At 39.6% G+C, this 17095-nt stretch overlaps 1 protein-coding gene across 3 annotated transcripts in view; it reads left to right on the forward strand.

Moving 5' to 3' along the window:
- Positions 1-7598, forward strand: part of adap2 (ArfGAP with dual PH domains 2) — a 34350-nt gene extending 26752 nt beyond the window's left edge. For all 3 annotated transcript variants that reach the window (XM_060844709.1, XM_060844711.1, XM_060844710.1), the window contains exons 8-11: positions 765-827; positions 2292-2369; positions 3920-4148; positions 6358-7598. In XM_060844709.1, coding sequence (XP_060700692.1) covers positions 765-827; positions 2292-2369; positions 3920-4148; positions 6358-6389 — 402 coding nt within the window. In that variant the 3' untranslated portion in view covers positions 6390-7598. The remainder of the gene's footprint in view (positions 1-764; positions 828-2291; positions 2370-3919; positions 4149-6357) is intronic.
- The last annotated feature ends 9497 nt before the right edge of the window (positions 7599-17095 follow it).

Genomic DNA, 17095 nt, shown 5'->3' on the forward strand with positions numbered 1-17095 from the left:
TCATTCAAGAACAGCACAGTTGATCTTCTACATCACCTGCACATTCACAACCTCTACTCTGAGTGCCCACCATCCTATCAGAGTTTATCTGGCTCCATCTATGCAACCCTGTTCAAGTAACATGCACATGAACATGCACATAGACACCCACCAGGCCATGCACACGGACGGATACATCTACGGACATAGCCATGGACACACACGGAGATGCACATACACACACACACGATCACATGGATACGCACAGACATGCACACAAAGATACAAGCATATGACATACATAAACACTTCCAGATGAAGACACTATGAATAAACACAAATGATTGCATAAACACAGGCTTTCAAATGTACATATGCACAAAATACACTATGCATATACCAGTATATACAGATACATGCATAGACACTTTCACAAATTTATACGTACATTAACAGAGCCGCATACTTCACATTATAGAGTCTGGAGGCTGCTTCACAAATGGTTTAGAAAATGTTTAGGGGGGGGGAGGGGGGAAATTACCCCAGAACTAACAAGAGTGTTGAATTCTTACAATACACTTTTTAAAATGATTATACTATTCAGTAGAGGTAGCATGAGGATACCTCTGGAAACAGGGAAGTCAGTTCAGCAACAGAATTCAAGATGGAAGAATTAAAATGAGCTAATAGTAGCTGTGAGAAAGGACCACGCCAAGACCGCTGTTTCATGTGTCTGTGTAGTGTGTCTACTGAACTGATGGATTTTTATATTGTTATTTTCTCAGCTCATACCAAAATTGACGAGAAATTATTTAAAGGAGGGATATATGGAGAAAACTGGCCCCACGGTATGTACATTGTGCATTACAAAATAAATACGATGCGCTTATTGTAGGAATTCTAAATCTTTAGTGGAATTGCTGTGTTTTTCCAGCCTCCTGCTTTTCTAAAATACATGACACTCTCAAAAATTTGAGGAACTTTATATCTCACACTATACAATGTATTCTTCTCTGCTTTAAAACTACAAAATCTAATTGCGTACAGAAGGGTGAGATTAGTTGGTGTTTAAGTAGTCTTTCCAGGAGGGCTTTCTCAGGAATTTGAAATGAATTTTTGATACTTTTTAAACTATGATCCAGAAATTTGGATATAGTCAACAACTCTTGCAATAAAACTAGAATCATCAATTAACTATATCGCCCTCAACACTGACAGTGAGTGAAGGAGTGAATATGCTCAGTAGGTTATTGGTGACATACCAATGTCCTGTTCTAAGGGAGATTCCCAGAACAGTAGACACAGAATAACAAACATTCAAGCTGCTCTGGTCAGCAGTGTCATTGCTTTTATGTCAGATGTTCCAGAGCATTCTCTCTGGGTAGCGCACTCAGTATATGAGGAGAATTTGGAGGATCACCTTACCATACTAGCTCTGATCAGGAATCCCTCTCTGTATCTGGAGGTAGGGATTTATGAAAGGACTAATGCAGAACACTAAAGCTATATATAAAACAAATAAAGCACTGAGGTTCATTTTGAGAAGGATGGAATTGAAAAGCAGAGAAGTTGTATTAAACAAAAAAACAAACAAATTATTGCAGATGCTAGAAATCAGAAACAAAAGCAGAAATTGCTGGAAAAGCTCAGCAGGTCTGGCAGCACCTGTGGAGAGAAAGCAGAGTTAAGGTTTCAGGTCCAATGACCCTCCTTCAGAACTGACCGTAGCTGGGGAAAGGTTGGTATGTATTCTGAAGATGGAGTGTGGCAAGGGGATGGAGTAAACTTATATAAATCTTGGTTACAGCACATTCAGAATAGAATTCTAACTCCATATTTTAAGTAGTACATTGAGGCAAATGCAAGGACATTAATCACAGCTAGAACATTTTTAAAATTTTGGTAAAGATCTTATCTCCAAGGTTTGATAGGGAAGATGTTTCTATTTGCTGGTGACCAAGCCAAGCAGACAGTTACTAAAGAAATTTAGCAAAATAATCTCAAGGAATGTGGGAAATGCATTCAAGGGAAAACTCAATAACCATCTGAGGGGAAAAGGAAGAGAATGATGCAGAGCTACGGTCAGATGAAGTAAGGTGAAGGAGTCTTGTGGACTAGAAACATCAGCATGGGTCAAGTGCTGAATGACTCACTTCTATAATGTAATTCTATGTAAATTCAACCTTATTTTTTATGATGTATATTAAAATGTTAAGAAAACTAAATATACATGTAAAGCATTCAAGTGTCAAAAAGACAAAAATTTCATCACATACCATAGAAATAAACTGAAGTATGGCCTTTTCCTTCAGCAAAAGGAACCTTTTAAGAGAAGATGGTTCACATTGGATATTCAGGATCGTAAACTGCTGTACTTTAAGGAACCGCTGGTAAGTGCTCAGAAAGGCAGTAGTTGTTGAAGCATGCCAGGGACAGCAAAACACCCAAGGGCTGATACATCACTCAATGAAATACACAATTGTTGGTGTCAGATTGATCTAAGATTCATACAATGGCAATGAGAACACGATTCCTCTCAACCTTTGGCATGATTGTTCCTCAGATGAGGTGAGAAGAGTTACTGAGATGCCAAATGAATCATAGGCTATTTTAAGGAGTTGGCTCAGTGGGATCTTTAAATATCTTGCTGTTAATATAAATTAATCTAAACACATGAAAATTAACATTAAAAGTATAACAGGAGCAGTGGGCTACTCTACCCCTTGTGCCTGCTATACCATTCAAAGACGTCAAGACTGTGAAATAACTCCACAGAGTATCCCAACACAAAAAGTCACCCTTTATCTACGTGTGCAAAGTCCTTGACGCTGGTCCAGCTCCTTCCGAGTCAGCTCTGAGTGAACAGAAGCCCTGGCACTCCTGTTTGTTTGTCAGCCAGGGCTCCTCAATTGTCCCACATTAACCAGATTAACGCCATCTGGCATTATAACCACTGCAATCTGATTACTCCACATCTTTAGCTTCTTCCCTGATAACTTTTTATCCACTTTTACTGTAAAAACAGTCAAGGATTCTGTTGCCACCATCTTTTGAGGAATACAGTTAAAAAAACTCACATACCAAGACTTTTTTTTTCAATTCCGGATTAATTCATTGAATTCCCATTCCAAGTGCTGCTGTGGTGAAATTGGAATCAGTGTCCCTAGATCATTTGCCTGGGTCTCTGGCTGACTAACCCAGCGATAACACATTATCCCTAACACAACCTGAGCAGCTGCTCTGTTTGTTTTCAATTGACAGATAATCTGATAACATCAATTTCCCACCAGGGGCAAGTTTGAAATCAAACTCTCTATTGGTTGGTGAGGCTCAGTGTCATGTGTTTTCACTGTGGAATCATCGGGATTAGCTATTGCCCCATCTTCCCCCTTGTCATATTGAACTTGCCAAAGGCTGGCATGCTGTCTTGACCAAGATGGAAGTTGTGGGTTTAAGCTCCACTCCAGGGCAGTACTGAGGGAGTGCTACACTGTTGGAGATGCTATCTTTCAGAGAAGATGTTAAACAGAAGCCCCGACTGTCCCTGCAGGAGGTCATACAAGAATCCATGACACAATATCAAAAAAGAACAGTGGGCCTTTCCCTGTATCCTGGTTCAACCAATTTCTCTCTGAACCTACCACAAGTAGTAATAGACATGGAAAAAACACAACAGACACCAGAAATCTGAAATAATGACAGAAATGCTGGAAATAAATCCTCAGCAAACCTGGGAATTTGCATGAATTCACATTTTTGATCAAAGATCCTTTGTCAGAACTCACTATCAACAAATGATGTGATCATGATCACATTGCTGTGTGGGAGGAGCCAGGCTGGGCAGAAATTGGGTTTCCTGCAGTCACTTCAGTTTTACTGATGGCAAAAACCTTTGGGACATTGACTTTAACAGCGCTTTTCACAATGTTCTTTCTTTCAGGATGCCTATGCACAAGGCGAGGTGTTCATTGGGCATTCAGAGTATGGGTATAATATTCTGGAGGGCGTGCCACCCGGTGTGAAAGGCAATAAATGGAACTTGGGGATAACGATTGAGACGCCGGAGCGGAAGTTTGTATTTACCTGCAAAGATGCCCAGGATCTCCAGGAATGGATTGTAGCTTTCAAAGAAGTGATATTCAAACCAATGTGCCCCCAAGATTACACAGGTAAGAACCACAATTTTAAACTTCTGATTTGAACATGCCTTTTTGTGTTCCTTGTGCTAATCCAACACAGCCCAGATACTTGAGGGAGTTGGCTGTTACACTGATAGCACCACAGTTCCACACGGCCAATAGGTTCACGGGGCTAGTTCTGCGTGAAATGGTATATGATTCCAATGTGATATATGATTCAGATGTGCTGAAAATTTTGTCAAACATTTAAGATTGACAAGTCACCAGGCCTGGACCAGATTTGTCCTCAGCTGCTTTGGGAAACGAGAAATGCAATTGCTTCGCCACTTGAGAAGATCTTTGCATCCTCGCTGTCCACTGAAGTCGTACCTGAGGACTGGAGAGAGGCAAATGTAATTCCTCTCTTCAAGAAAGGAAATAGGGAAATCCCCGGCAATTACAGACCTGTCAGTCTCACGTCTGTCGTCTGCAAGGTGTTAGAAAGGATTCTGAGGGATAGGATTTATGACCACCTGGAAGAGCATGGCTTGATTAAATGCAGTCAACATGGCTTTGTGAGGGGCGGGTCATGCCTCACAAACCTTAACGAGTTCTTTGAGAATGTGACTAGAAAAGTTGATGAGGGTCGAGCTGTGGATGTGGTGTATATGGACTTCAGCAAGGCATTTGATAAGGTTCCCCATGGTAGGCTCATTCAGAAGGTCAGGAGGAATGGAATACAGGGAAACTTAGCTGTCTGGATACAGAATTGGCTGGCCAACAGAAGACAGCGAGTGGTAGTAGAAGAAAAATATTCTGCCTGGAAGTCTGTGGTGAGTGGTGTTCTTGGGCCTCTACTGCTTGTAATTTTTATTAATGACTTGGATGAGGGGATTGAAGGATGGGTCAGCAAGTTTGCAGATGACGCAAAGGTTGGAGGTGTCATTGACAGTATAGAGGGCTGTTGTAGGCTGCAGTGGGATATTGACAGGATGCAGAGATGGGCTGAGAGGTGGCAGATGGAGTTCAACCTGAATAAATGCGAGGTGATGCATTTTGGAAGGTCAAATTTGAAAGCTGAGTACAGGATTAAGGATAGGATTCTTGACAGTGTGGAGGAACAGAAAGATCATGATGTGCAGGTACATAGATCCCTTAAAATGGCCACCCAAGTGGACAGGGTCGTTTAGAAAGCATATGGTGTTTTGGCTTTCATTAACAGGGGGATTGAGTTTAAGAGTTGTAGGATCTTGTTGCAGCTCTATAAAACTTTAGTTAGACCGCACTTGGAATACTTCGTCCAGTTCTGGTTGCCCTATTATAGGAAAGATGTGGATGCTTTGGAGAGGGTTCAGAGGAGGTTTACCAGGATGTTGCCTAGACTGGAGGGCTTATCTTATGAAGAGACATTGATTGAGCTCAGACTTTTTTCATTGGAGAAGAGGAGGAGGAGAAGGGACCTAATTGAGGTATACAAGATAATGAGAGGCATAGATAGAGTCGATAGCCAGACACTATTTCCCAGGGCACAAATGGCTAACACAAGGGGGTCATGGTTTTAAGCTGGGTGGAGAAAAGTATAGAGGGGATGTCAGAGGCGGGTTCTTTACACAGAGTTGAGAGAGCATGGAATGCATTGCCAGCAGCAGTTGTGGAAGCAAGGTCATTGGGGACATTTAAGAGACTACTGGATATGCATATGGTCACAGAAATTTGAGGGTGCATACATGAGGATCAGTGGTCGGCGCAACATCGTGGGCTGAAGGGCCTGTTCTGTCCTGTACTGTTCTATGATTCCATATTGCTGTTTTTCAGCAATAATTGCAGCCAGATAGCATCAGGAGCTATTCACCACTCAGGTCATCATTAGTGTCTGGATGATACATTTGCTTTGTCTGGTGGACAGTATGCCAGACCAGCCCCCTGCCCGGTCTGTTGTTCAATTCTGTGGTTTGGGGTGCAGACGCTAAAGCCTCTAACTGGTGCATCTGAGACAATCACCTCAGCACAGAAATGGGAGCAAACCTGAACCCCACTTCCCATGGACCAGAGGGCAGCACACATTCTCACAAAGTCTTCATGATGATTGTCCAATCTAGACATATTCCTGGCTCAGAAAATCCTCAGCTCTTCTGACTTTTGAAAACAAGAACACAGTAGGGTGAAAACACAGCATCATCAAAATAAGATGGAGTAAACGAGTAAATAACCAAGCTGGTTCTCGTGTTCTGTATGACCAACTAACACTTTTATTTTTCAGTTGAGGCCTCTTTAAGACGGAAGCAGAGGTGATGATAACTCAAAACAAGTGGCGGCCAGACCCCAAACAGGGCATTCCATTCAGAAGATAGTCTGCGAATAGTAAGGGGGAGGCACTCTTCATTTGGATAATCCCAATTTGCTCTGAACAGACATTGAACAAACATGAACGCTGGTTAACACACAATGTCTGTTACATTCTTGGCTTTGAACACAGATACTCAAGCCCACGGAGAGCTATGACTCCTGTATCAGTGTTCCAACTTGTCCATCGGGCACTCTGCCAACATCTGGTCCTACTGAAAGCACCCAGTTACTGAAAGTAACTGCAATTCAGTTACTCAAGTATCAATAGTTGATGAAGTGTTGTACCTATAGCTGTACATCTTGCAGACCAGGGACAGAAACAGCAATATTTCTGGAAGGCATTTTTCTGTACCAAAAAAATTGGAGTACAAAAAAAAACAGAAGTGAAAGCCCAATGCCATTATTTCAGAGTCTGCTGACACTCCTGGTTTCGGACAATACGGTTATTTACTGCATCATAAACCCATGTACCAGAAGCCATAGAGGAGGAAACTGGGGAATGAGAACAATTCTTCACCACCTTCTATTGTATTGGGTGGGAATCTTAGTGTGCTGCCTCTGAATAGATACATGTTGGAATTATACATCACTACAGTCAGAAGTTTCCATGTGTAGTGTTTGCTTCTGATGAAAAATGGGCTACATTGTACATGAGTAAAATGATTCCTTCAGGAGCTTTCCACAATAATTGTGGCTCCCCACAGACAGACGAGGGGCCATACTGCTATTTGAAATGAAATTGGGGACCCACAGTCTGTAGGGCTCCATCTCTGTAAAATGTGAAACATTTGTAAAACAGAATTATTCATTCTGGTTACTCTTTGTTCTTTATGAATGTAATAAAGAGAATTCCAAACAAAAAAGGTGGAAATATCTTGAAGGAGCATGGTATTTACTTTAATTCCATGTTTTATTTGGTTTTTGATAAAATCAGCAGTCTGGTACCGGTGTACAATACAGGTCTGAGACTCTCATTCAGCACCTATTCTCATCGCACGAAGAAAAGATCTTCTGAAACCTGGTTGGATATTTGACAAAAGATGGCCTTCACTCTTCCTGCTCTCTTTTAGAGGGAGGGGGGGTTCAACAGCTTATGGTCAGGTGGTTCTTTCTCTTTCAGCAGCAAGAAAAAAAACTTGTCTTTTCTCACACTAGTTGCCTCAAAAAGACTTTGTGGTATACACTGTGCCTGCCACAAAAACCTGCAGAGAAGGGATTGAAAATCCAAAGTCCTGGTAAGCAAAAGGAACCCTATGGAGTGATGAGAGATCTGTGAAGTCCAGTATTTCCTCAACTCAAATCCATTTTTTTTCTTAAAAGTTTGCAAATGTGCACACGCATAGGAATTTTAAAAGGGGATTAGACTTTACTTGTTAAAGGCATAGATTGATTGCAATAAAGCTATGAGTTTGAAGCTGAAATTATTTGCCTAGCTACTTACTGAACCAAAGTGTTTTGTGATTCTTATACATGCTTTTCATCCAAATTATCTAATGTCCTCTTCGCTGCTTCTTTTGCAAATTACTCTAAATCCATGCCCTCTCATTCCTTTCACAAGCATGAACAGTTTCTCCCTATTTATCCAACTCAGCCAGCGCATGATTTTGAAAATGTTAACAACCTTCTCTCCAAGGGGAACAGTTCCAACTTTTCTAATCTTTCCTCATAACTGATTTTTCTCATTCCTGGGACCATTCCTGTAAACCACTTTGGCATTCTCTCCAATGTGTTCATTTCCTTCTTATAATGTAACGCCCACAACTGTATACAACACTCCAAATGAAGTCTATTAACTTTCTTATATATGTTCAACATCACCTTCTTACTCTCATATTCCATTCCTCTATTAATACAAAGTTAAGGACACTATACACTTTACTATTTGCTCTTGCTACCTGTCTTGCCACCTTCAGTAATGTGTACATAAACATCCAGGGCCCTCTGATCCTGCATCCTTTTAGAAATGTACCCCTATTTCATATAGCCCTTCATACCAGAATGCATCATCTCTAATTTCTCTGCATTGAATCATATCTGCCCATTCACCCAAATTGTCCATGGCTTTTGGGAGTTCTACACTGTGCTCCTCAGTTTACAATTCTTCTAAGTTTTATGTCATCTGCAAACTTTGAAATTACCCCCTGCACACAAAGATCTAGATCACTGAATAAATACCAGAAAAAACAAGTGTCTCAATACCAACCTTTGTTTTAGTTCACTACAAACCTTCACCCAGCCCCAAACATATCCACAATTACAGCTTCATATCACTCAGCCAATCTTGTATCCACATCTCTCCTGACCCTTTTAGTCTATGACCTATAACTTTCCTCAAGTCTATTGTGTGGCAAGATATCAAATGTCTTTTGGAAGTCCATATACACCACATCAACACCCATCATCTTCATCGAGCCTGTTACCTCTTAAAAAAAACACCAACCAACTTTTCCATGCAACCACTAACTCTAGCCCAAATAACTGGCTCAAGAAGCTTTCCCACTTGAGACATTAAGCTAATTGTTTAACTTATCCTTTCATGAACAAGGCTGTAATACTTGCAATTTTCCTAGTCTTTTAGCACCTCTTCTATGGAAGACTGAAAGGGTATGGCCAGTGTCCCTGCAATTTCCACACACTCTTCCTTCAAAATACTTGGATGCATCTCATGATCCCAGCGCCAACAGTCTATTAAGTTTTGAATTCTTCTAGCTACAGTTCCCTCATCACTACAGCCTGAATATCATCCTGTTAAAATCAGACAAAAAGTTTTCATTTAATGTTTTGGGATGGCCCCTACCTCCTGGTGTAAATCCCTTCATTTCTCCTGAATCAACCCATCTCCTTTTACCAAGTTTTGCATATCTATTTTTGTTATCTATAGAAAACATTTGGACATCCTTTTATGTCTGCTGTCAGTCTTTTCAAATCAATCCTCTTTGGTCCTCTTGCCTATTCACCTCCCCTCTGAACCTTCAGCAACCATCTAGATTCTCAATTTTATTTTCTCCCTGACGTCAGCTGACTTTTCCTCCTTGTCCTAATTTCTACCTCCTTTGTCATTCAGAGCGCTCTGGATTCATTTATCCTACCTTTCCTATTGCAGAAATGTACCTTGACTATACCCAAACCATCTTCTCTTTGAAGGTAATCCATTGTTCAGTTACTGTTTGCCTTCACCACCTCTCATTCCAGTCATTCCCTAAAAGATTCTCAGTCTTTGTTTGTGTAATTAAAGTCTCCCATTAAAGCTATTCTATAATGTTCACATCTCTAATTTACCTGCTTATCTGTTCCCCTGCCTCCCTTCCACTTGTTGGTCATCTTTAGACTACAAACAGAATTCAATTGAATCTTTTATGTTCCTTAGTTCTAGCCAAACTGATTCTATTCTTGGACCGTCAGACATTCTTTGTCCTTAACTAATACTATACGTTACCCTTCCTCCTTTCTTGAACATCTTGAACTCAGGAATATCTAATACCCAGTCTTGCCATTCCTGAGCCAGATCACATCAGTCAGTCATTTGTATATCACATTTTTTGACAGTAAACACAAAGGATGCTGTCCTGGCTTGGCTCACATGCACCTCGAACCATAGCTTACAATGAGAGATTGAGACGAAGACTTCCATCAATCTGGAATGGTAAATCTTTTAAATTCTCTCAGAGATGAGGAGAGTCAATTATTGAGCACATTCAAGTTGGAGATCGATAAGATTTCTACGTACGTAAAGATATCAAGCAACACAATGTAGTGCAGGAAAAATGGCAGAGGTGAAAGATCTAGTTGACCTGTGGAACAGCCTCAAAAGGCCAAATGGCCTATTCTTATCTCCTTAACGTGGCATGTAAAATTGAATACAACTATTCCGCTTAGGACATAGGACAGTACAGCACAGGTACATGTTCTTCAGTCCACCATGAAGCTATTTTAATCCCACCTTCCAGAACATGGTCCACATCCCCCTCTCTGCCTGGTTTATACCGATAATCTGAGTGCTTCAAACTTTGCTAAGGTTTCTGCTTCCACCACCACTTCCGCAGTGCATTACGAACACCTATTACGCTCTTAAAAACTTTCCTTGCACATCTCCTTTAAACATTCCCTTTCTCATTTTAAACCTATCCTCATATTTGACATTTCCACCCTACATCAAATTTTATCACCACCAAGTAGGAATTGAGCAACTTCTTATGCTTGATTTGCAACAATCCCACGGACGAAGTGTACAGGTAGATGGCTCTCTCTTTTAAAAGATTTTCCACTCATGGTGTTAAAGGAAAACAAATGGATAATGGGTTGTCAAATTACTATGAACAGAAGGGACTGGGTAAATCCATAACACTGGGAGCAAGTTTATAGCTGAGGAAACAAGCCTAAAGTGACACAAATGCTACAGCAGATTTATCACTGCAGCAATTATTTTAACTGTGATAATGAACATGTAATATAATGAACTCAATAACCACTGTCAACCTCAACTGAAAGCTTTTAAACTTCTCCTAAACCTTTTGTTACATCATCATGCGTACTACGCTTTTTCATACTAAATTCTATTCACTTGTGTCAAAATGACTTTTGACATCTTCCTTCAATTTGCACCGTACATCTCAATACTTGGGCAAGTGTTTAATTGTTCTGGATGCAAACTTAATTATGCCCCTGGATTACAGTTTAAATCATTGATGACACCACAAAAAGTAAAATGATTTGGACTGAACATTAATTATTCTCAAAAAATATAATAGTAATGAAAAGGAAACACTTTCTATCACAATCTTTATAATGGACAAAATACAGAGCACAACTGAGACAATGACCTGACACTGAGGCATTGGTCATGAATAGCCTCCAGTCAGGCAAAAAAAAGGGCTGTGCAGGTACAACTGTCAAAGCACAAGTCAGCTGAGGAATTAAAATGGGATTGACGGCAGAATTAGGCTAGTAAGTCTGCACAATTAAATTCTTGGTTTCTCACAGGCTTTTTCACCCCTTGTATTGCTCTTGAACCATACCTTTGGGTTTTCTCAATTTTACTTATCAATACTTACTCAAGCTCTCATTGTTTTTATAATTTCCTTTTTAAATCTGATCCCTGAACTCAGATCCTAGTGTTTTATGTATTATTTTTACCTTATCCTTTCCATCCAATGATATGAAAACTAATCCTTTCTCCTTGAGGGAATGCATTGACAGATCTGTTGCAATCTCCTCAAAAGCCTCCTTGCTGATTTATATATTTTTTAAAATCAACCTGTTCAAAGCAGGTTTATTACACACACCTCTGGAGCAGATGGAGCTTGAACTCCAGTCTTTTGGCTCTGAGCAAGGGACACTACCAGGATATCATAAGAGCCTCACCTGGATTTAAAGTAGCTGATCCAGTACGTTAAATTGCATATTAGCTTACAATACTTAGTAAAATTGGATTTGCTCAAACGATCATGACTACCCAATTGTTCTAACACAGAATCTTCGGTTATGAAAGCTTCAGTTCAGAATTGTCCTCACTTTTGTTTGATGATTCTCCTGCAGTCTCCATCCCTGAACTTCGTTCTGTACTTTGCCCATCATCCTTTTATGTAATATTTTAAAAATCTAAACCAGTGCCAGCTAGTGGCACTGATTATTCTTTGCTTACTTTACTTTTCTGCTACTCTTCAATCTTGGGAGGTCTTGAGGTCCCTTACCTTCATGGTAGTTGTTTCATTTTAAAAAATCCTGCACAACTATTCTAGACATCAAGGCTCAGAGATGCAATTAGATGTATTTTAGTGAAACAGAATTTGGCAAACTTTAAATCTGTCATTAATTGTAATTAATCAAATTTCAATTGAGTCAGACAATATTCACGCAGGTTTGTTTTAATTATCCTGAATTTAGACCAGATTGAGATAGTTGGACTCACTGTCTCAATTTTCCAGTCAGTCCAAATGAATTATTGCAAGAAATAGATCATTACAACATTCAGTTACTTACTTGCCTCAACACCCTCTTTTTGGCAAAACCAAGTTGTAACTGAAGAGGTGCGCGGATCAAGATTTTTTAAAAAAACCCCAGAAGTTGGTTTTACATAGTCATTGAAGATACCAAAGGATGGCTGCCTAGACACAAAAAAAGCTTATTCAACCTCCATGGAAGGTGATTTTACTTTGCATCGGCCTCAAAACAACACGTAAGAGAATGCCAATAGCTCCTGAAATCAGAGCTCTTCAAGAAATTGAGGTTTTTAAAAATCCAATGCATTGAGTGCTAATATTGCATGTAAAAATATTACATTTAACATGTATTTTCTACAACTATACCAGGGATTTCAGGTTATATAGACCGGAGAAGCTTGGATTTAAAAAAAAATTGCAGATGCTGGTGAAAGAGGCATACCATCATCTTTAGAGAAAGACATCCTTTAGCAATGTTCTAAATAGGAGTCATACTGGACTCTCAATATTCCACAGATATTCCTAAACCAGCTTTGTTTTCAATATGAAAGAGAAGCTGGGCTGTTTTGCTCAACAACAAAAATACAAGAGAATTGGTGTGTTCAAAAGTCAGTAAAAAAAAAGGCAAAATAGTCTTCTAGAAAGGTCAGTAACTAGACAATAGAAATTTAAGGTGATTGGTAAAAACAGCTAGAAACAACATAAGGATTTTAAAAAATGAAAATTGACCTCAAATGAAACACCAAAGATGTGGAAGCAAATGCAACATTGACTTTTACAAAGTGACCTTAGATTCTTGCAAAGGGGGGAAAAAAACTAAGCTATAAGCAAAAACCATGTGCAAAGGACTAACGCCGAAGTATTATTTTATAACTTTGGCACAGGCAAAATGGGATGAATAACTTGAGCTGTATCTATGGATACATATAATTCTTGTCAATATTGTACAATGTGTCATTAACATCAATAACACCTGAATAATTATGAGTATAACATTCGCAATTCAGTTACAGGACAGCAATATTTTCAGTTGTTCCCAAACTGCTGCAATTAAACATTTGATCCACTCAGCCTAAATCAGCCCCCACCTTCTAACACTTCTAGAGAATAGTGCTATTGATTTTGTATGACATCACACATGCACATTGATGCCACTTACAGTCAGGACTCACATTGCCCTTTCCCAACGTTAGTGAGAATACAGAGATATTTGCTATTAGATTAGATGGGATTGTGGTTGACAAAGGGGAGGTTTTAACAATTTTGAAAGATCTGAAAATAGGTAAGACTCCAGGGCCGGATGGGATTTATCCTCGGATTCTCTGGGAAGCCAGGAATGAGTCTGCAGAGCCTCTGGCTTTGATATTTGTGTAATCATTATCAACAGGAGTAGTGCCAGAAGACTGCAGGATACCAATTGCTGTTCCCTTGCTTAAGAAGGGGAGTAGGGACAACCCTGGTAATTATAGGCCAGTGAGCCTTACTTCGGTTGTGGGTAAGATGTTGGAAAAGATTATGAAGAGTTAGGATTTATAATCATCTGGAAAGGAATAATTTGATTAGGGATAGTCACTGTTTTGAGAAAGTGAAGTTGTGCCTAACTAACCTTAAGACTTAAAGGAAGTGACAAAACAGGTGGATGAAGGCAAAATGGTTAATAGTGCGTATATGGGCATCAGTAAGATGTTTGATAAGGTTCCACACGGTAGGCCATTGCACAAAAGAGAGTTTCTGGTTTGAAGGTGATTTAGTGGTTTGAATCAGAAATTGGATAGCTGTAAGACAGAGGGTAGTGGTTGATGGAAATGTTCACCTGGAGCTCAGTTACCAGTGTGTGCCACAAGGATCTGTTTTAGGGCTAATGCTGTTTGTCATTTTTATAAATGATCTGGATGTGGGTGTGAAGGACAGGTTAGTAAATTTGTGGATAACAGTAAGGTATGCAGAGTTGTGGATAGTGCTGAAGGATACAACCGAAGGATAGTGGGTTACAGAGGGACAAAGATAAGATACAGAGCTAGGCTGAGAAGTGGCAATTGAAGTTTAATGCAGAGAAGTGGGAGATGATTCACTTTTTAAGTAGTAACAGGAATGCAGAGTACTGGGCTAATGGTAAAATTCTTGGCAGTGTAGATAAACAGAGATCTCAGTGTCCAGGTGCATTAATCCCTGAATGTTGCCACCCAGGTTGATAGATTTGTTAAGTCAGCATATGGTGTTGCCGTTTATTGGTAAGGAGATTTGAGTTGGGTTTCAGCGCCACAAGGTCATGCTTCAGCTGTACAAGACACTGGTAAGGCCGCACTTGTGGAGTATTGCGTACAGCTCTGGTCACCGCATTATAGGAAGGATGTGGAAGCTTTGGAAAGGGTTCAGAGGAGATTTATTAGGATGTTGCCTGGTATGGAAGGACGGTCTTCAGAGGAAAGACTGAGGGAACAGAGGCTGTTCTCATTGGAGAGAAGGTTGAGAGGTGACTTAATAGAGATGTAGAAGAAAATCAGAGGGACAGTGAGAGCCTCTCTCCTCGGATGGTGAAGGCTAACACAAAGGGACGTAACTTTAAATGGAGAGTTAATAGATTTAGGACAGACATCAGGGGCAGTTTCTTTACTCAAAGTAGTAGGGGCATGGAATGGCCTGCCTGCAACAGTAGTAGACTCACTGGCGTTAAGGGCATTTAAATGGCATTGGACATACATATGGATAATAATGGAATGGTGTAGGTTAGATGGGTATCAGATGAATTTCACAGGTCGGTGCAACAGAGTGCCAAAGGGTTCATACTGCATTGTAACATTCTATAGATTAAGATCTTCCACAGCAATATGATTAAACAGTGAAAGAAAGTGACAACTAGAAAAAAATTGAACAAAATTAGGATGGTTAATACAATAAAGATACAGATGGTTGCAAAGATTGTTAAAAACAAATATAGAGCACAGTATTCAAAGCAACTGGACATGACTGTTGGTGTATAAGGCGGAGGCCTTAGAATATATACTCAGAATCAGCCCCTGAAATTTGAATTCAAAGTTTGAGAAACGACCCAATCTCAAGTAAAGAAACATTGGGACAAGAAACACCAGACAAAGATCAACTTTATTTAAAATATGCAACATTTTCCAAACCTCAAGTTTGAACAATTAACTGATAAAGAAAAACTAACACTTCTTGTAAATCTAATATTTGCAACAAACTATGTCTAGCTGATTTGTCTATTTCTCCTATTTACCTACAGTCAACAGATGTAAACCTAAACTCTGGCAATATCTGAGGAATTAATGCAAATGCAGACATCAAGATAAGCCGAGCTCCTTAACAGGGGTTTTCAAACTGAGGCTTGTGGGTGACCAGAAGTTTCAGAGCCCAGACATCTGGCCCTTGTTTAAGTAAACTTGGTCATACTGGCACTTCGTTTAGATATTGAGTTGTCCTGTTTCTGTCTGGAGGTTTAAAAAGGAAGTATTTTTTAAACCAAATGAGATGCCAGAGTTAAAAATTCCAAACCAGAATACTCCTTATCTACTTCATCAACTGAGGCAAATGCCCAATAATGGTAATATTGTTTTAAATTTTATATGTGGAGCCTGAGACTCCATAGTGTACAGCTAATTTCCCCCTAAAGGTAGAAACCTTGCACATGCTACATCAATTTGAAATTCTTAGGTCAGATACTTCATTAGCTCCCAGATATCAAAAAGAAACCTTTGTGTATAGCTAAGTAAAAGCTACACTCATGGTATCAGTGTTCTCAAAAGGGGATCTTCAGATGCTTGTTGCAAGTTATAAAATTATCTATAAACAAAATGTATTTGGCTATAAAAGGTGATTACAACCAACAGTCTGTTGCAGTGCTACTTACCACCTTGAATCGAGGTAGTCTCAATACTTCAATACACTGCAAAGGCAGATATAGGTATGCACTTATGACTCCCAATGAACATCAGATTTTGATCAAGTCAGAATGAGCACCTGCTGAGCAAAGGCCTACCATGTCCCCATAGTAGACAGGACAGATTCAAGCAACCAGCTTCTAAATTCTTATCTGTGCTATACTCTGATCAGAACTCTACTACCCTACACAATCACTTTGCCCATACTTATGCAGAGCTAGGGCAGAAGAGGAAATGGTACCTTACTTCAGTTCCAAGTGGGCAAAGTGCAAACTGAGACTGAGACTGAGTCAAATGATCACAAATTAAAGGTTCTGCTATTTTGTAACATATTGTGGCAAACTAAGAGGAACTGATTTATAAACTTTACATCATCAATTAAGGCACCCAGACTAAGCCAATGAATTAAAATTAGCACCAAAATTCAGTTAGGAGTTATCAAGTACATAATGTTGATTGGTTTTGATTACATTTTAGTGTTCTGGAGACGTTTAGTAAACAAACTGAGCAGACCAGTACAACAGAAAAGAACAACTAGACAGTATCATAATTGAACAGCCTAGATTCCTGTTTAACACTGGATGTAATTAATGATATCTATTTTCAGAAAACTACTCTAGTATGTACCTATATTAATTAGGGCCTGGATATAGGCAAACATTGATTTGGTCTTTGAAGAAATTCATTGCTTGAAGAGATCTTGTTCAAAACACTTCCTAAATGGTCACGAAGGCACGGGTTCTTCATTTCGAACAACTTTTCTTCTGGGTATGTCAATTCAATTGTGTTTGCATTCTTCTCCCTCACACGCCCCCTT

The sequence above is a fragment of the Hemiscyllium ocellatum genome, chromosome 25 (genome assembly GCF_020745735.1).
Source record: "Hemiscyllium ocellatum isolate sHemOce1 chromosome 25, sHemOce1.pat.X.cur, whole genome shotgun sequence".
NCBI lineage: Eukaryota > Metazoa > Chordata > Chondrichthyes > Orectolobiformes > Hemiscylliidae > Hemiscyllium > Hemiscyllium ocellatum.